The sequence below is a fragment of the Parus major genome, chromosome 4, assembly GCF_001522545.3.
Source record: "Parus major isolate Abel chromosome 4, Parus_major1.1, whole genome shotgun sequence".
Lineage (NCBI taxonomy): Eukaryota > Metazoa > Chordata > Aves > Passeriformes > Paridae > Parus > Parus major.
In genome coordinates this window covers 57,124,923-57,145,207 of record NC_031771.1, presented here as the reverse complement: position 1 = coordinate 57,145,207, position 20,285 = coordinate 57,124,923, and the positions used below count along the sequence as shown (strand labels likewise).

At 41.7% G+C, this 20,285-nt stretch overlaps 1 protein-coding gene across 5 annotated transcripts in view; it reads left to right on the top strand.

Moving 5' to 3' along the window:
- PPP2R2C (protein phosphatase 2 regulatory subunit Bgamma) overlaps positions 1 to 13,938 on the top strand; it is a 132,889-nt gene extending 118,951 nt beyond the window's left edge. For 4 of the 5 annotated variants that reach the window (XM_015625106.3, XM_015625104.2, XM_015625102.1 and 1 more), the window contains 2 exons: positions 1,098 to 1,189; positions 11,043 to 13,938. In XM_015625106.3, the coding sequence (XP_015480592.1) occupies positions 1,098 to 1,189; positions 11,043 to 11,334 (384 nt within the window). In that variant the 3' untranslated portion in view covers positions 11,335 to 13,938. The remainder of the gene's footprint in view (positions 1 to 1,097; positions 1,190 to 11,042) is intronic. The other variant, XM_015625103.2, reaches the window with a different exon arrangement.
- Positions 13,939 to 20,285: the final 6,347 nt, after the last annotated feature.

The following is a 20,285-nucleotide window of genomic DNA, read 5'->3' as shown; positions in this document are numbered from 1 at the left end:
ACTGTCAGAAATGGGTTGGTTTAAAGAAAATCTAAGTGAAAGGTTGTTGTCCTTCATCTGGTATTGATAGAAGTTATTTTACTAGAAAAAAATGTTTGTGCCCTCAGGCCAGAGTAGGATGCTGAGCATCCATGAGCAGGAACAATTTCACTTGACTTGCAAGAACCTGTAACCTCAGGATGGCAGAGCTAAATTATATCCCTGAGCCATTGGATTGGTGTGTTTCTCCAGGAGGTCACCTACACATCTTTGTACAGTTGCTACAGTAGCTAGAAGAAAATATTAGAGTTGAAGTGCATTAGTAAATTTATCTGGGCAGGGATTTTATACCTTATTATTTCCTTATGGAAGAAACCAAATCATCCAGAAAAAAACCTAATCAGATTAAGCAAGACTGAAACAGTTTGCATCATATCTTTATGATAATCCTTGTTCACGGAGATGTGTGTCCTTGAGGAGAGAGATCTTCTGCTGGGTATTCCCACTTTTCTAGTTAGTGAGAATTTGCAATGTTGTTTTTAAATCTCAGCCAAATAGGAGAAATTCTTGGGCTAAATTAGTGTTCTTATTTGCAGCCTGAGCAACCTTGTGCTGTATTTGACTTCTAAAATACCTTACAAAAATAAATGTGATACCATAAAGGTTCTTTTAATAGAGCCAAGTTCTTTCTGCCATAAATGAGAGTCCACTCATCTTGGAATATGGCATTTCTGTTACTATTTAAATTATATTTCTTGCACATTAATTAGCCCATTTAAAGTATCAGGTGGTGAAATGTCTCTGGGAATTGGGCTAGCACTGAGAAAATCACCCAAGCAGGAAACAAATATGTTGAAAAGGGGTGGTCAGCAGCCTGCTGAGGAAAACATGTTTTGTGCCTCCCTGTAACAGTAATTCTGTAGCACCTGGTTAATTGGGATGTGGAAAAGTACAGTTAGCTTCTTTGAAGTTTAAACACAGTATCTTCTGCAGACCTACCAATCTATGCAGCATATTTTGAAAGTGAACATGGGAGATAACACAGAAAGTGAAGGGTGGGTGGTGGAATCTTATGTTTTCTTTGATTTCAAGAATAATAGTTATTTTCTTTGAAACAGGTCCATGATTACCTTAGAAGCAAGTTATGTTCCCTCTATGAAAATGACTGCATCTTTGACAAGTTTGAATGTGCATGGAATGGATCCGACAGGTAATCGATCCGTCCTTCTGTCCATCACTGTCCTCATTTAGCAGAATTCCTCCCATGTGATGGGGAGCAAACTGAAAGCAGTTACTCATGGTTATTTTCCACATTTGTGTATGGAATCACACACCAGTGTTTGGGTTGGTACAAGGTATTTGGGTGTTTGTGCAGAGTGTCTCTGACTGCCATAGACATGATGTATGCCTTAATAACCTTGGCTCGTGCCTTAGGGGAAAAAGTCCTTCAAATCATGTCCATTTTCACCCAACCCATAAGTGGGCTGTAAAAGCTAAAAGGAATGATGCCAACTCACACAATCCCACCAACACACTAAGGAAACTTACATGATCCTGTATTTGCACATGAGCTGCCTCAGAAATTCAGTTCACTTACTGGAAATGGATGTGAGGAAGAACCATCACAGGCACCCACTGATTCTCTACAAACTCCTGCCAAATGACACTTCTGATACCTCCCTCTGTCAAAGCAGTCTCTTTCCCTGTGCACTGATGGAGAGGTTCTTGTTTTTATCATGGACATAATATCTTGTTGGACATTTTAATGAGAAATACTCAGAGAGTGCAAGCAAGGATGGAGTGGGCTAATGCCCTAATGCTGGCAAATGGTGGCAGTACTTTGTGGAGTAGGAATATGGTACAGGAATAGCTGAGCAGCCAAGAGGACTGGGTTAATGAAAATGGATAAAATCCAAGAGTATAATGCAAGGTGAGGATTTTAGTTAAAAAAAAAAAGAGCACAAGCCTTCATGTTATCAGTTGGAAACAACTCCCAGGCACATTCATATGCCAGGTGACTTTGGAAGGGATTAGCAGTCTACAAAATGCGCGTGAAAGAGAGCACAGGAGCCAGTATTGAGTGACACACAGTGACTCCTGGTTCAGCAGAGTTAGGAGCCAAGAGGCAGAAGTTTGGCAGTGAGCCTAGAAGTGCTCCTTCAGCTCAGCCTCTCATTTGGGAAAACAGTCTGTCTCATTGTATTGAAGCAGGCTTACCCACCCTGGAGTGGGCAAGGACTGTGAAACAGGCAGTCTGAGGCATCTGTGAAAGACAAATCTGATCCTTGAATGGGCAAGACAGGGCTATCCAGCAGAGAAAGGAGTAGTGGTGACATTATGTTGGGCTCTTATTCAAAGACCTTTGAACTGCAATTTCCTGTCCCTCGTCTCCAAGGTGGTTGAACTCATCGAGCAGATGGACAGCTGCTCTAAAGAAGAGAGGCCAGGACTTTGGTTTTCATCAGCTTAACAAAAGAGAAACCAAGATTTTACTTGCTTGTAGTAAGTACACCAAGGAGATACACATAGGGAGGAAGAGAATCTAGCTCAGATAAATGTGAGTGATAGTGACACAACAGCAAGCAGGTGCTGAGAGTCAAAAGGCAGTTATTACCTGGAAATTAGAGGTAGTTCATACCTGTCCAAACAGTGACAAACTGTCTTCCCATCCTGAGTGGTGGAGATACAAGAAACCCAGCTGTTCTGATGGTGCTGCTCAGGAAAATTGTGAAAGCAGTTACATGCAACACTGGCTGAAATTACGAGTCTGAACCTGGAAGTGCAGAGCAAAGTGACTTCTAGTCCTATGTTCCACAAATGCAGATCAAGTGTTATGCTGTGTACACTGGGTAAGGGACACCTTCTCTCTGGACTACTTTCCTTTGCTCGGTTCTTCTACCTACCCACTGGAAAGATTGTACCTTTGCTAAAAAATGAAACTTTAGCCTTGTATCATCCATTATACAAATGAAAATACATACATACTCCATTGTCTCTGTTGCCTGCATGCAATGTGTTTTTTCACAAGAATTAACTCAGGATTAAGTATCCCCTGTGATACCAACTGCTGGCCATTTAAAATTACATAGGTGGACCACACTGAGCAAAATACTTCCCAGATTGCTTTCATTGCAACTTGGGCACCAGCTGTCGTGGCTTTGGTATGGTTAAAGATTGGGAATGACTCACAGAAGGTTTAGAAGAAGATCCAGGTTTTGGGGCTTTTCTCTGAAACTCCCAATCCAATGCATGAATGGTTGTTTTAACAGAGGGTTTTCTCAGTGTGGTTATGGCTTAAGTTTGGCCCTACCAGAAATACAAAAGTTAAAGCCTTTATTGAAAAACAGGCAATGCTGATTCCTGCCTAAGTCTGGCATAGAACAACACTGCATTAAAATCATGTAAATATTGGGAAACTTTGAAAAAGATCCAGGACTTTTCAGGTATTTTCAAACCATTTTGCTTATCCTTAATGGGAATTCCTAGAGTGTTTTACAGGATGGCCAGCCACTTACTTCCAGGCCTAGAGTCTCTCTCCTCTGGCCAGATGAAATGCTGCTGTCCTCATCAGTGTGGTAAGACCACTCTCTGGATAGTTGCCTGGTAGTAATGGAATTCTTGTTCAATATCAGGGTTTAAAGTGAGTGTAATATTTTCATTCCTACTTGACAGATCAGAAAGATCAATGCAGGGAGTAATTATTAAGTGGGAACATTAGATTGTGAGGGCTTCATTTATTGTACTGCCCAGACACTGAGGCGTTATTAGTCATGCACAATTACCAAACCCGTCACTAAACAATGTGCTGCTCTTGGTTGTAAGAAACTTGAGTAGAGGAGCTGGAAACATTTGACAAAAGAAAAGGGCTCTCTTTAGTTTATTTATTTCTTTTTAGGAGTCAAATGTATCAGAACTGATGCTCATCTTTTGATTCACTCCTCTAAGCTCCTTGCTTTATGAGTATGACAAGTATTGCTATGCATTACCAGAATATTTTTTTATTGGAGAATCATAATTTAAATAATATTTAGGTTCTGGTACCTCTTAAGAAACAGTCCACTGGAACAGTAAGGTCACTTAATTTGAGTCTTTTGGTAGTATTTAAAAAAGGACTATTAATAAAGGTAAAAATTGCATATTGACAATTGTACTCTAAAGAGATGCTGCAGTACTTAGATTATTAATCCATCTGCATAACAGTAATAACTACTGTTCTAAACGTATTGTTTTTATCTTTTGCAGACTTCAAAGCTATAACAACAATATGTAGTGACAGGATTGTTCTGTTAAAAATGAAAGTGTGTTTATTATATAAGTGAAAATACTTTTTATTAAGATTTGTCATTACTAAGAAGTTAATCTAGGCTATGATAGAGCCTGATGGTGAGGCTGTTTGCAGAAATAATCAGCATACGTGAGCTCTGATTAGAACGTGATTGATGCTCAGTTACTCCAATGAACAGGAACTAATACAATCAGACAGAGCTGATCTCATTTGCTGGAGAGCACATTAATCACTGGGTACTTTGGCAATGGTGGTCAGGGGAGGGAGCCAAGCAGGGGTCTTACACTTATTCATCCAGATGAGCACATATTATCTGTAGTTGAGTGTATTACACAAAAATCATGCTATCTTTATTGTATATACATCATTACTTGACCATGTAGAATAGGTGAGCTCTACTTATATGGCAATTTAATTTAGCTCTTCCATTCACATCCAAAGTCAAATCTTTTAATAAATGACCTGGAGGACACTGTTTTCTTTCCATTGTCAACAGCTTTCAGTTCTACCTTAAAAATAAGCACTTTGTAGCTTTTTGTGAGGTAAAGAAGCCAGAAAAAAAACCCAAACAAAACCTAATTCTACATGATAGAAAGTGAATACCTTAGTTAACTATTTATTTTTCTTTAAGATTTCAAATGAATGGGTAGATGGGACCCCTGCCAGGAAGACTTCTAAATACCATCATGATAAGTGATATACTGCAAGCAGATGAGCGAAGTCACATACAACTGTTCAGTCAGTCCTTTCCTACTGAACTGTCATTCATCCCCCCTGAATATCCAACAGCCTTCACTCTAATCAGGAGGAACTGGCAGATCCCATTGGATGAGAAGTTAAGAGTCTCTTCCTGTCTGGCAGCACACTCCATGCTGGAGAGCTAGAAGACATCATTTTGTTCTCAAAGCTTGGCATGTCAAATATTAGCTTGGAAGTACTTGGGGATCCCTTGTTCTTATTCCCAGTCTTACGCCAGCCAGCTGTACCAGGGTACCACAACCCTGAATCCTGTGTCTCATTTTTCTAACAGCCTCTTCCCCAGGTTTAAATAAATTCCTTCTTTGTGATGGGGAGTCAGTGACTTTGCACAGCACAGGAAGATTTCCTAGTATTTCATGAGCTCCTCATTGCTTGCACAATGCTTCTTCCTTTGCCTTTGCTATAATAAATCTCCCTTTTTATTCCTGTGAAAAATGTTGTTTAAGAGTTTTTCTGGAATCACCCCTTTCTTTCATTGGGTTAGCTTGTTGTGAAACCAGATCTGGTGGACATTACAGGTTAATCCCAGGAGGCTGCAGATGTTCTCTGGTACCCATGGCAGTGAAATACTTGAAAAAAGGGGTTATTTATATTTATATTACAAAATATAACTGGGAGACTGGGAAACTCACTGAGTTTCAGATCAAAGAAAAGGTCCCTTTTCATGCTGGGTGCCTGAGGGATGTCTTTGCTGAGATCTGAGAAGTCCAAGCCCTGCCTCTTGCCCCAGGGAATGAAGTTCTGCTGCCGCATCTGCACCGAGGGGCAGGACAGCTGGGCTGCTTTAGTTTTTCTATCACACTTCAGCAGGGTGTGTGCAGGGTCCTTGAAGCCCTGCCCAGCCCCTCTCTTAGTCCTGTCACACCATCCCATGGCTTCCATGGTCTCCTGAGCAACCGTGAAAGAGAGGAACACTGAAATGAGATGAATTTCTCCAGACAGTAGAAATCTGCAGGTGAATGAAAACTTCTCTGCATCTGGGAAGACTAATTTGGGCCAGAGTTAGTGCAAAAATTATCAAAGAGTTAAGAAATCCCACAAAACCAAAAAGCCCTAAACAAAAAAAACAGCACAAAGCAATGTGGAACATTGGTCTGGTTTTTAAGCAGGCCTTAATTGTAGCTGATACCCCAAATTTTCAGGGCAATCCCTGACATCCAGGAATGCAGCTGAATGGAGCAATTTTGATGAAGGCTGTTGTGTACAAGGATAGCTTCGACATGGATAACATTTAAGAGGTTGGCTTGAAGTAGGGGAGTAACAAAACTGAGAAATACAGAGCCAGTTCTTAGTGACTGAGATGTTTGATGAAATCTCATTGCCTAAAAAATATTGTGGAATATCTCATTGTAGGTTAGTAAAATGGTGAAAATCCTATTCAGATGCCTTTGAAGATGGTGAAGTAGAGAATTTGTTGACCACCCAAGAGAAGCAGAACTTTTTAGTGGGAAAAATTCCATATTGAAGCATTTCATTTAACAAAGTCACTACCAAAACCAAAACACCAAGACTAAGATACTTAAAAGTATTTAGATAATTAAAGTTGCAGAAGCCATCAGTAGTTGAGAGGTTGCTTCTCTAGACCCTAAAACTCTGGCCCTAAATTAAACATCAGTGGTACAATGCTGATGTCGTATTTAATAAAATCATTATCCATAGGTAAACATCTGCTCCTTTTGAGTATTACTGTTGTAATGCAAACAGGAAGAACTTTTTCCTCTCAAGTCCTTTATTTCAGATTTTACAGATTTTCTTTTCAAAATTAATTTTAAACAACCTGTCTGACAGATCAATGTGGTGCAGGGTAAAGAAGCCTGAACTGGATGGGAGGTGTACAGTTAATGGTCTGATAGTTTGGGAACTACCTCTCCTGCCCAAATGAGCTTTGGTTCTTGGGGATTTGCTGTTTCCACAGCCTTCAGCCCAAAGAAGGCAGGGATGCAAGTCAAAACACCTGGAGAGCCAAGGAAGTAGTCTTCAAGAATAGAGGGTAGGGGCAGATAACCAAGAAAGGGTGAGAATGAGACTTACAGAAGTAAAACACAGACTTTAGAGGGACGGGAGAAAAGGGAGAAGCAGATAATGTGGGGTTTTTTAAAGTTGTAGAGCAGGATAGATGGAAATGAAAGAAGAGGGGAGAATTAAGAGAGGGGAAAAAGGAAACCTGTCTGGAAAATGTGCTAAAGACAGAATCAGAACCAGAGGGGAAGAAAAAGGGAAAAGAACAGTAACTAGGGAGCGAGTGAAAAGATAAGTCAATAGAAGTAGGGATTGCTCTGCACTGGAGTTTTCCCTTTCCCCTTTTACCTTCTGTAAAAATACATTTTTACATTTTTACATTTTTATTCTGGTAAAAAAGAAATGAGGGGTAAGACTGGGCCCCAGTGACCCCACATGAGGACTGAAATTTGGCTGTGAGATGCCTCAGATCGCATCATGGATAAGCAAATATGGCCAGTAGCATTTTGTGTAGCCACTCCAAACACTCATACCTGAAGAACTGCCAGGACCTTGCTTGGAGCAGATGGAGGAGGGGGAGCAGAGAATACTCGGGGTGCTCTGCAGAGCAGCCCTGTGCTGAGGGGAAAGTGTTCCCTGCCTGGGGCAGCGCAGGAGGGTAAACCTGAGGGTTTGTGAATGCATTCAGGGCCCTGCAGGTATGGGGTGCTGTCTGTCCTTCCAGAACACTGGATGAGGTGCAGAAGGTGAAATGTAGGTGCTGGTAGTCATGCTGCAGCCCTTGGGGGTTTTCCCTGCTTTTTTGTCTGATTTGGGGGGAATGTTTGGGGGAGGTGGGGTGTGATGTTGTTTTATTTGGGGTTTTTTGTAATTGTGCTGCTTGTAGCCGAGGAGTAGAGCTGATACAGTCAGGCTGCAGCTTTGCTCCAGCCTGAGCTATCAGTGCACTGCTCCTCAAGGTGCACTGGAGCCTGTTCTGTGTCCTAAAAACCTCTGCATGGTGGAGATGATGGCACCTCTGGCCTTGTGCACGACTTATAAACCTGCCTTCTAAGGAAAATTCAAAGTGGTTAGACAGCTTTTCTAGGCTACTGCCTTACACATCTGTGAAATAGTGTGAGCTGTTTCGAATGAAGGGCTTTGGTTTCTTGAACCAGCCTCTCCTGCAAGGGTTTTGTGCAAGTCCTCATCATAACACTGCTGTGCAGAGCAGTGTCTGGGAATACAGAACAGACTCTTCCTACATTGAGTTACAATTTATATTCTACTATTTAAAAAAATATCTCCTTATCACATAGACTCCATTATTGTACATTGTATTTTCCTGAACAAGAAAAAATTGCAGGCTTGCATCTAGTTTTCACTCTCTTTTATTACTTTAAGCAGCAGGTAAGGTTGTAATCCATCTGTGTTTGTGACCTTGAGCAAGAATGGGCACTTTCTCATTTACATAATGCTGTTTTTTACTGAGCCATTAAACTGCAGAAAAATAGGGCCAGCATGAAAAGCAGTCATCTACATATGTTAAAAAAAATAACTGCAGTAAATCCAACTGAAGAAAGCAGACTTTTAAAAATATGCAAGACTTCAAGAAATTAAAAAGCAAATGGACTGTAAAGGCAGCTTTACTGTAAGCAAAACCTTCTAAAATAAGACCCTTAACAAACACCTCTCTCTGCATTTGGTGCACTGGTACTCTGCCAGCATGAGAACTGCTTCTCTGGCAGCTCCTGCTGCCATCAGGAGGGATGCTCCTCTTTCCCCTGGGAGCCACAGCTCTACAGCCTGTGGCACAGGGGTGCCCCAGCATTATCAACCTGTTTCGAAACTTTGCCTGGGGGAAAATATACAGATGGACTGTTTGCATCACAAATTGTGTATGTTAGTGCTGAGATATGAAATAACCTCTACTTCTTCATGTTGCAAATAAACATTACAGCAAGAGCTATAATGACAAGACATGGTGATTTGGAAGGAATGAAACACTTGATTTACTGCTGTTGATTCAATTTCTGAAATGGGCACTAATCTTGATCAATAGGCTTTCTGCAGCTTCTGGGATACATTTTATCAAGCTGTCACGGTGACTCCTGTTTTTTAGCTTGTGGTGTTGTTAACTTGTGCCTTGCTCGGCAGGATTGCGCCAGGCCTTTTGCGGGTACAGAAGGGAAGGGAATCCTCTCCATCAGGGGTGGGTCCCGCTGCCGGAGAGCAGCGAGGAGCTCCCTGCCGGGGCTGGATGGGGACAAGCGGGGACAAGCGGGGACAAGTGTCCCCAGCAGCCAGCGCCCTGCAGAGCCCCGGGAGCAGCCCCTCCCCATGAGGTGAAGGCTGCAGCTGAGCTGTGGCCGAGGGTGCTGGCTGTCTGTGCCACGCTGTGTGCTGTGCAGCGCTGTGAGTGAGCTCGGGCTCAGTGCGGGATCTGCTGCGGTATGGCCCCAGCAGACACGGGAGCAGCGTGGAGCTGGGTGATGCCCAGTGTGCAAACCCAGCTCACCCACTCCAGTTACCCTGCAGCGGCTCTGGAGCCTGCTCTGCTCCCTCCCCAGCTGTAATCACAGCAATGAGGGCACAGCTCACATTTGTGCTTTTCCAGTGATCATCCATTTGTATTACAGTCACTCCTGATGGCCCCCGATGAGATCAAGGGCTCTGGCTGGAGGCTGGGCACACACTGCAAGGCACTTCTGAGTCCAGGAGCATCTAATCTAATCAGCTAGAGAATGTCTGTGGTGCAGAGTAAGGCTGGTGCTTGTGAGTTCTCCCAGATTCTCCCATATGCTCCATGTTTCCCTGGCCATCTACTGCTCAGCAAAGATTCCCCCCCAACAGCTAAGTGTGAAAGCAGCTGTCATTTGAGATGGAGGTTTGTTTATTAATGCCACGCACGTCAAATATCTTCTTTTGGGCTCTATTAGAAAGGCAAATAGTTAATGATTGCCTGAGTGTTAAAACTGTACAGCTTTTCCTGTTGAGATCTGACCATTTGGGGTGGATACCCTCTTACAAAATGGAAATTCAGAACAAAACCACCCTGTTTGAGGCTGAGATAGGAGAGTAGAGAGCGGCCCTGGTTTCACATATGGAAAAAGTTCATAGGGGATGAGCTTTCAAACAAGGCTCTGAAACCCATGATTATGCTAATCCAATAACCTGAGGGCCATGGATGAAATCCTGAATTCATTAAAGTTAGTGACAAAATATCCTCCCCTAGGGACTAGAGGAATGAAGCAACTGGCAATCTATTATTTCAAACTGCAAGCTGATTAATGAGGTAATTTTTATACAGATCGAGGTGTGTTTTCTATCCCTTTCTCCCAGACCCAGAAATATATCCTGACTTGATGTTTCATTCAAACTTCATATAAGAAATGCCAGAATCCTGTCACCAGTGTGTTTATTTCTAAGAAGCATTATAGATATATATTTTAATGATATCTGGACTTGCAAGATCTGTGGCTTCAGCAGGGAAAAGAATTTCATCTGGAAAGAATTTACATGTGGAAATTCAGTGTGATTTTTCAGAACCTTTCGAAGCACCCTTCTTCAAAATACTCTTTAAAATATATAATCATGTACTAAACATTACTGTTGTATCAAAATATTTGAAATATGTGGGGAATTTTTAGACTGTTTCTGGAATCATGGTAAAACTCAGCTGTCATTAAAGGTAAAGTTCCAGAGAATGGGAAAAAGCATGAAATGTATGATCCTTAAGCACTCATAAAAAGCTGGAGGGTAATTAAAAATAATTTATTAAAGCATGTTACTTTTATTATCTCGTGATGTGATTCTCATGATGTCAGGGAACAGACATTATTTGAGGTAACTGTAATTTTCATTGAATAATAAGGGAGGGGAAGGCATTGGTAGAAGGAAACTTCATTCTGGGGAGAACTGGGAAAACCCATTTTTTTTTCCTTACTGTTTCCCATCTGATACCAGAAGACAGCTAACCCTAGGGTCAAACTCAGCTGTCCTGATCCAGTCATGTTGGTAGGCTTTGCACAAGCTGCTGTTTAACTGCCTTTGTTGTCGCTCTCTCTCTGTCTCTCTGCAGTGTGATAATGACAGGTGCGTATAACAACTTTTTCCGAATGTTTGACCGCAACACCAAGCGGGATGTCACCTTGGAGGCTTCCCGCGAGAGCAGTAAACCACGAGCCATTCTTAAGCCCCGGAGAGTCTGCGTTGGAGGCAAACGGAGGAAAGATGACATCAGTGTTGACAGTTTGGACTTTACTAAGAAGATCTTGCACACAGCATGGCACCCAACCGAGAACATCATTGCTATAGCAGCGACAAACAATCTGTACATATTTCAGGATAAAGTGAACTCAGAAATGCACTAGATTTATCAATATCCCTCTATATTTACAAACCAGCCTCTTGACAGTTGTAGAAGGATGTGATCTTCACAAAAATTGTGGCTTCTGTGGTGGGATTTGTAGGTTGCATCCTTTCATCCCTCAGCCTGTATCATTATTGGTGGCAAGCCAATTATTTTCCATCACTGCAACTGTATGAGTAAAAGGCACGAGTGCAAATCCAGTACTGTGGTCTGTATCGGTTCCTTTAAACAAACAGGGGTATTTATTCAGTTTAGGAATGTTCCTGAGGAGGACTGAGGCTCCTCAACTCCTGTCCATCCTTTCAAGGGTCTCAGTGGTTTGCAGGACTGTGGTGTTCTGGTGCCCTTCCTGCTTTTGCAGTGCACAGCATTTACCACATTGTTAGAGCTTTTTGCTTCAATCTCTTGATTGGTTTTTTTCCAGTGCTGTTTTCCTGTCTTTCAATTAAGCCGAGCCTGTTTGAAAGAATGAATAGCCACATCCGTTTAGAGCCTGTGGCACATTGGAGGGACCTCATTACAGTTAGAGCTGGAAGCAGAATCCCTGCTGGTGAAAAGCTGCCCCATCTCACCCATCCCATTCCCTTCTTTACACTACCCTCTTATTTATTTATTTATTTATTTATTTATCACGTTACTTTGTGCTTCACCTTCCCAAGTGAGTAAGTGGATTTACAGTTACTCGTATAGTTACTCAGCCAGCTTTTAAAAGAAGTTTATTCTTCATGGTTCTCTTTGCTCTGTTTAAAAAAAGTAAGTAGTATCTTCATTGTGTGACGACTATTAAAAAACTTGGCATTGCAACTCTGCAGGGACTGGCTGGTCAGACACAGACTGGCAATTAACACACAAACCCGTGCTACCATTTGGGGTTGGAGTTCTGGAAACCTTGGCTAGAAATGTTCCTTGAAGGCAGCATCCAACTGGAGTGGGAACAAACTTACATCCCTGCTAGACACTTGATAAAGTCCCTTGTTTGTTGTTTGCAGAATGGTTATGTTAATCCTGGCCTTTGGGGAGTACAGGCAATGCCTGGTATCTGTAACTGTGAAAAGAATGGCACTGTGAGAGGCAGCGTTGCTCAGTGAATTTTAACGCTTTTAATCCAGGCCACTTCTGGGAGACAAAGTTAGTCCTGGAGAAAAATGAAAATTTGAGAAATCCAAATGAAAAACCTAACAAAACCTTCCTCCACAGAAATGCTGTTAGACCTAATCTCTGTTTTGTAATGATGAGTGACATAAATGGAAAGTACACACAAAGTAGGGCATGCAGGAATGGTACAGGAATGGTGCAGTGGGCAGGAAGTCCTCTTAATGCAGGGAAAGTTCTACTGCACCCTTAATAGCTCTGGCAGAAAATTCAATATCCCAAAGGATTCCTACTCTAACCATGAATAAAAGAGCACAACTCACATGACCTGTTAATCTGCCCATATTAACACTCCTCAGAAAAAAAAAAGTCTTTAAGCCATTATGCACTGATTTCTTGGTAAGTGGAGAATGTACTGATGAAGGGATCTGCATGCTTTTGTATTTTGGTTTGGGGGAAGGGTGGGTGAAAATCTGCTTACAAGAAATAAAAAAAAGAAAAAGTCTAGAGCTTTTATATGACATCTCAACACCACACCTGAAATCTGTCTGTTTGAAATTTTCTAGATCAATGCTGTATATTTTGTGTGTAGAAGCGCAAAAACGTGCACCAGTTTCCAACCACACTAAACACATGGTATGAAATGTGTAGGGTGATTTTAAAGGGAACAAAGAATGTTTGTTTATAAAATACTGTGTGCTGTAGCAGGCATGGACAGTATATGTACATATTTATTCTAATGAAATTTAACAAAATTGCCTTTTCCTTTTCTTCTTCCTTGTAAAAAAGGTTTAAGAGTGTGGTAAATTGTATAGAGAACTTGTTAATGCCAAACTACTGCTTCAAGGGTGTCATACAATTTCTTTGACTTCTGGCCCCCTCCATTAATCTCTGCAGCTCAAAATGAAAAAAAAAAAAATTGCTATCAGCCCATATTGGCATTTACAGCTAGAGATACTGTAAAACATATATTTAGCTTTTAACATTCTCAAGTAAGATTCTGTAGATAACTTATTATAAAACAGATCTTAAATACAACCATTTTTTGTTTTTAATTTGAAGTACCTTACTCTATCACAGCTTTGGGTACCAAAAAGAACATGTTAAAATTAAATAAACAAATATATCTTTGGAGCTTTATAAAACCAATTAAATACCCAACCAAAATACCATGAAGTAAATATAGAGGAAATAAATAGAAGCCTTTCAAAGACCAGTATTCCGTTCCTGTCTTTGACACCACTGTTACAGATCGGTTTCCTGGTTTCTTGAATGTATGGAAAGTTAACATCATCATTGTAAACGTTTCCAACTTTTTTTCTCTTTTTAGTTTGAGCTTTCAGTGGTGTAGAGTAAGTGATGGTAAAGTTGGTAAATCTGATTGTTTTGAAAGCTGTTGTTCATGGCTGCATTTTTTGTGTTGCACAAATTAGCTAACTGTTGTTGAATAAAAATATAAATATGTTAATACCAGCTTTTTCAATAAAACTACAACCAAAAAAAGGCATAAATAGATGACTTCAAGGCATAGCTTATTTTTAAGCTAGGCAAGAAAGAGTTATTTTAGCTCCTTTTGCAGAGGAGGAAGAGTCACAGGGATCAGGACTCAGAGGGCAAGCTACTGTGGGAACCTCAAGTGTCGTGGCAGGTGGAGGAGGGAGCACATGCCATGAGTGGGACTAGGGTGTTGTGTGATGAAGAGTGAGGGCAGCTTTAGCAGAGCTGGAGACATGCTTTAGGGTTCAGTGCTGGGACCAGCTTTTTCTTTTGCTCATAGCCCAGCCTGGACTTTAGGAGGCTTGAGTCTCCATCTCCTGTAGACAGAATCAGTGTGAATTGACACACAAAATCACAGGTAAAAAAAATTGCATTGGTGTTGTCACTGAAACTGCAGGAAAAACAACTGTCCTCTAACATTTTTAGCATTAGAGAATCAAGGCATTACTTTATTTCTGGCCAGGGTGTTGTTCTGGCCAGGATGTGCAACAGAAAACATTTCATTCACACTTATCCCAGGTGTGCAGAGAAAATCATTTCATGACACATGAATTTTACCTGATTTTTTGAATACTTTATATAGTTAAGACCCTAGAGATTCATTGGTTCAATGTTCATTGGCTCCAGGTTACAGAGTTCTTAGTGTTTGGTTTTCTACTGGATCTGGATTTCTTCGCCTCTGGTGTTAATGATGTTAATTAGGTTCTCACTCCCTGGGTTCCTTATCAGTCTTTTCTGGAGCAGGTCTCTAACCATGCCAGGGGGCAGTTCCTGAAGTAGATGTTTGTTGATGTTTGCTGATGGCTGATGATGTTCTGCTGATAGTCGTTACATTTTTGGGTATCTTTTGGGCTCCTCCCAGTCTGTTGAGATGTTAACCTCATCAGGCCTTCACCTGGTAGAACAATGCCCTGGAAACTCTAATTTCTAGTTCCTGGAAATTCTAATTTCCTCCAGGGCAAAAGCAAACATAGGTTGGACTTGATATCAAAGGTCTTCTCCAACCTAGTTCCTTCTGTGATTCTGTGAAAACTGGCTAAAGTTATAAAATAAAATAAATTTTAAACTGGTATATTTTCCAATCACTGGCCAGGTTTGAGACCTTCCAACCATGGGAGCATGTCAGGGATGTGGCCAGGTTGGCCTCCCAAATGACACAGGTGCTGGCCCAGGTGACAAACCAGAGGGCTACCAGCTGAGCAGCATCCTTCTTTCTCCCACCACTCAATATCTACCACAGGGAAAAATAAAATATAATAATAAAAAACAACAACAACAAAGGCTGGCTTGGCACACACACTTAGGGTAGGAAACCATTCTCTTTCCAGACCTGCTGATGCCTGACTCTCTGTGGTGATCATGATGCTTGCCCCAGATCTGGGGCAGCTCTCTGGAATCTTAGATCAAGGCAGCTGATCCTGCTTGTGCAGGGGTGAGAAGCCTCCCACCATCTTTACACACGAGTTAGACACTGAGAGGCTGAGGGCTTTTTCTGGATGCAGACCAGAATAAATTTGCCTCAGCTGTTACATGAGGCAGTGTGGCTTTGCACAGCTTTCCCAGAGCTTACATGCCAATTTTTTTCACCCGTTTTTGGGAAGACACAGTCAATCCCACTCATTTAGATGGACAAATATGACTAGGCTCTGAAGAGAGAAATCTCAGCTGAAAATCAACACATCAAGCAATACACTATTTACCTTTCCAGTTTCCCTTTTCATTCCCAAATACCCAGTAGGAGCAGGAGCCAGATGGCTCACTCACATGCTTTTGAAATTTTCACACGCATATTTAGTAGCTACATAAGGCAATGTAACCCTTTGTGGCTTGGGGGAGATACTGGTGTGAGCCACCTGCTTCTGCTGTTTGCAGCCAGGATGTTGTGCTGCTTTAAGTCTTTTCGGTGCCTTTGGTTGGAGCCTTTGGTTGCCCCTGATTGAGAGGGCAAGTAGAAGGATTGTTTGCCTTTATATCCAATTTTCAGTAACATTATTATCAATTTGCTCCCGCTCCCAATAGGAATTATTTTTTATTTTAGTCAGCAAATTGTATTGAGTCTAAAATCAGAGCATAAAGTCTCTTACCTTGCTCATGTGGCAGAACCAGGATTACTGGAATGGGCCTAATTTTATAGGGATTTGGTATGTTTCTTAGGTCTTGTGAAACCATTAAATGGTCTGGAAGTTCTGTATAGGCCAGCTCTGAAATAGTCTGCTCTCAGAGTGTATCATGAAAAAGCATTTCTTAGCAGTGAAATTGTATTTTCCTTCTCTCAGGTTGGATGAGGATCAAACTTTTACTCATGTGAAAGTGAGCCCAACTCTTCAGGCAGTTGGAGATCCATGATACAAAGCAATTTATGGAGCGCTTGACTGCATAAACTCTGTTCCCTCAGCTCTGAAAGATGCCATGATCATGGATCAGCCAGGCTAATTTATACATTAGATACAGCTAATTTATTTGTGCTATTTGCCAGTTGAGGCAGTCAATGAGTAGGACAAGATCCTTAAACCAACAATTCCATTAAGCAGTTATTTCAAGTATCATGACAATACTATACATTATTTTTATAACACAGCTGCTCAAACTAATAAACCCTGCAGCAGATCAAAGTATGCAGGGTGGTTTCCTGGACAGCCACTCCTTGTTTTAAAACTAGTACTTAATCATACTACTAACATTCATGTCACATGCAATAGCGTGATCCAAGCAGATCAACTTTAAATACAGGACCAAATTCTTCAGCTGGTATGTGAATATGGATTATGACTGTGCTTCAAGGAGAAGAATACTTAGCTCAGAGAACTCCAGAAACCACATCACCACCTTCTTTGGCTTCGTCATCATTTGACAAAAAGGAGAAACAATTTGGGGAGGGGGTGGGGGGGAAGGGGTGGGGAGAGGGGAAAACACTGTAAATTATTAAAAAAACAAAAAGTAACCTTAATTGAAATTTGGGTGTCAGATTGGGAGAAATCAGGTTAATATTCCTCCATTCTATACCTATAATATAAATGCTGCCCAAACAAGACACCAGAGTGATACCCCATTGTTGGTAACTTCGACTAACACCACAGCTCTGGCAGGTTCTTGGTTTCATTTCCCTTTGGTGAGGCTTGAACACCTCCAGCAGATCTGCATGGTGCTCTGGACCAGGCTTCTCCTCACTTTAGTGGGAAGGTGCAGAAAGAAGCAGAGGTTTCCCACAGATAGGAGAGATTCTATCATTGTGATCTATTTGCAATACAGGAGGTGATGCTCACAGAAAATTTATGCACATCTTGGACTGCCTTGTGGAAGAGGTGGGGAGGAGAACATTGCTGGTTCAATTATCATCCTCTGACATCTCTGCTAACACCTTTCCAGGGTGAACAGCTGCACTCTCTGTTTCTCACAGCTATTGATCTGCAAACCCAGAGAGATGTTGCTGCATCAATTGAGCTCTGTCAACATGTTCAAAATATTCTCTGCAACCCTCACAGGTAAAGACTTACTTTAGCATGAAATGAGAGATAAGCTACACTATTTTATACCACCTTCCTCCACTTACTTTGTAAGGCTTCCTTTTAAAATATTTGGCTATTTTGAGCTACAATTGTAATATTGCTAATGAATTTTGAGGAATCTAGCACTACTTTTAAATCTGTATCTCCTAATCACTTTCTAGAACTGCAAGAAATCTATCCCTGCACAATTTATCCCCAAGGTCTTGTCAAACCTGTCCCAAAACCAGACTCTCCTGAGATCCATTCATCATTATCAAAGAGCAGAGAAGATGATTCTTTCTTGAGAAGGACAATTGAAGCCTGAGGCTATCTAAAGAAGGGGATAGAAATATTTCCCCTGTTTTCTCTACAGAGTCAGTCTGCAGTCTTATCCCACACGCTCTGCTAGCCTGTTGTGCTGCCTGCTCTCTCTGTGCTTTTCCTTCTACCACATCCTGACTCCCCACATTCACCTTTCAGCCACCTCATACATTCATTCATTCATTCATTCATTCATCCACATACAGTGGCCAGAAGTCAGTAAAACCCACCAGTTACTCCCTCCTGGGCACCACCCAGCCCCCTCAGGGGCTGCAGGAGCAGTTTCTGGCACTGGGGTAAGTGCCCTGTCAGGTCCTCCTCTCCAGGGCTGTCAGAGGGGAAAGCCCCATTTGCCAGTGTGCTGTATTTCAAGTGGAAGAACTACGCAACTGAAGAGGTTGTATCTTAGCAACCACAAATGCATTAAGAAAGCAGTTTAACTGTTTAAACCTTCAATTATAAAACCCACCACAAAGAGGCAGCTGTTGTGCACAAGACACAAAGCCCGTGAGCAACACAACTGCCCTATGCACATCCACCTGCCAAAGGTGCCTGGGTGAACCTTCTCCCTTCCCTGCACTAATGAGAGGGTGCTGTCATGGCCCACACCCACATCCCTTCTCCCTCCAGAAGAGAAGTGGAGAAAAGGCATCTTTTTGCAGAGGTACCCTGAGGTTTTGTACATTGATCTTATGCCCATAGGATCAAAGCAAGACCTTCCAAGCTTTCCAAGGGGAAATAAAGAAGTTCCACAATGAAAACTCAGAGTGATATTAGCATAGGGCTGCAATCATTTTGGAAGAGCTGCTGTGATGCAGGATGTATACCCTTATACAGCTTAGAATTCCAATATTTTCCCTTTCCAGGTAATACCTTAATTATCAGTCCTCAGATACACGTTTCCCCCTGTTCTTTTCTTCCAAGGATTTGGGCAACTGGAGTCAAGACTCTCCCTGCTTTATCTGGACACCCCATACAGCAGCTCTTTCAAGGTTTCCTTACCATGCAGCAAACCTGGATTTCATCCTTGACCTGACAAAGTTAAAACAAAAACAACAGGGCATCTGCAAAAGTTAGTTTCAACTATTCACTATTTTCTGCCTCAAAAACATTCAAGCCAGTATTTAGTGCACATTCTGTTCCATTCTCTGTTGTTCTCAATGGCCTGTTCCCAGCTGTGTGATGACACACAGGGATGAACCCCGCTGTCCTGCAAAGGGAGTTCCAAGGAGTGTTGTTAATCCCCCCAGAGGGAGCTGCCTGAGAAGAACACGCAGTAGGAGCGGTGCAGAGTCCCTCATGCACAGACTGAAAATATTTTGCACAGAAAGGTAGGACTTAACCCATGAGCACAATCCATAACCAGGAGTAGGAGCACATCTGGCTCTGCAAAGGCAGGTATTTGCACACCCCATAAACTTGGTGGGACAGGAAAGGTGGCAGCCCTTGTCTTTCTCGCTCTTGCTTCATAGATGCACTGTTCTGGAGACACTTGATAGCATAAATAAAGCAAAAAAGAAATTCTGTCAGGGCAACTACTACCCCACAGAGTGCCCATGCTAATGAGGACTGTGATATAAGGCACAGGCATATACTGAGTGTATCCATCTGCACTTAAACACTGTGTACATCTAAGCTTAGACAGAAGAGCTGCCCTGGGCTAAAGAAACTTCAGGCTATAGGATTGAAGCACTCCATGGAGATTCACTTTTTAAACAACTATTAAAGATCAATTGAACTGTTACTAGAAGCAGTATTAGGAGAGATTTATGAATCTTCCATTTATAACTCTAGGAAAGCATCTTCTTCAGTAAAGAGAAAACTGAAAAATCCATTTATTGCAAAACCAATTGCTGGGTTCATCATCTGTCTGTCACACTGGTGCAAGGGTATATGGGGAGCGTGTCAACCATGGACTGCCTTCAGTGAGCAAGCTGGTAAATTCCTACCAGTATGTTCTTTGAAGAAAATTAAAAAAAAAACAAAACAAACAAATAAAAAAACCCCTGAATTGTTTTGCATTGCATCTTCTGGATTGAATCTTGAATTGAATCTTCTGGTTTTGAACTTGAAGGAATTTTTTTAAAAGATAGTTTGTTCGTAGAGTATTCAGACAGTGATATCCATCCTGACCTTCAGATGGCAGCTTTGGCTTTGATTATAGACAAATTCTTGATCAGAACATGGTGTGTAGACTGCTTCCAAAGAATCTAAGCCCTATTAAAATAACATTTCCATTATCTAATTAATTGTTTGAAGCTGTTTTCAGTGATTATTTATTGAAGTTAGTTTGTCACCTGAGGCAACAGCATGGCTTGTTGTCGTGGAAACATCTCTGCTGTCACCAGCTATGAATAGGGAGGGAGGAATGGGAGAGAGGAACTACAGAGGAGATGCTTTGTTGAAATGCCTTGCCCTTTAAAGTGACGAAATTATTTCAGATAAAGACAGGCCATGCTGAGATCGACACACAGTGATTCCCGGGATATTACGGGCTCTGTGGCCTTGGTTCAAGCCCTTTCTAATTTAGCATGACACAGCTCCTGCTGTCAGGTAC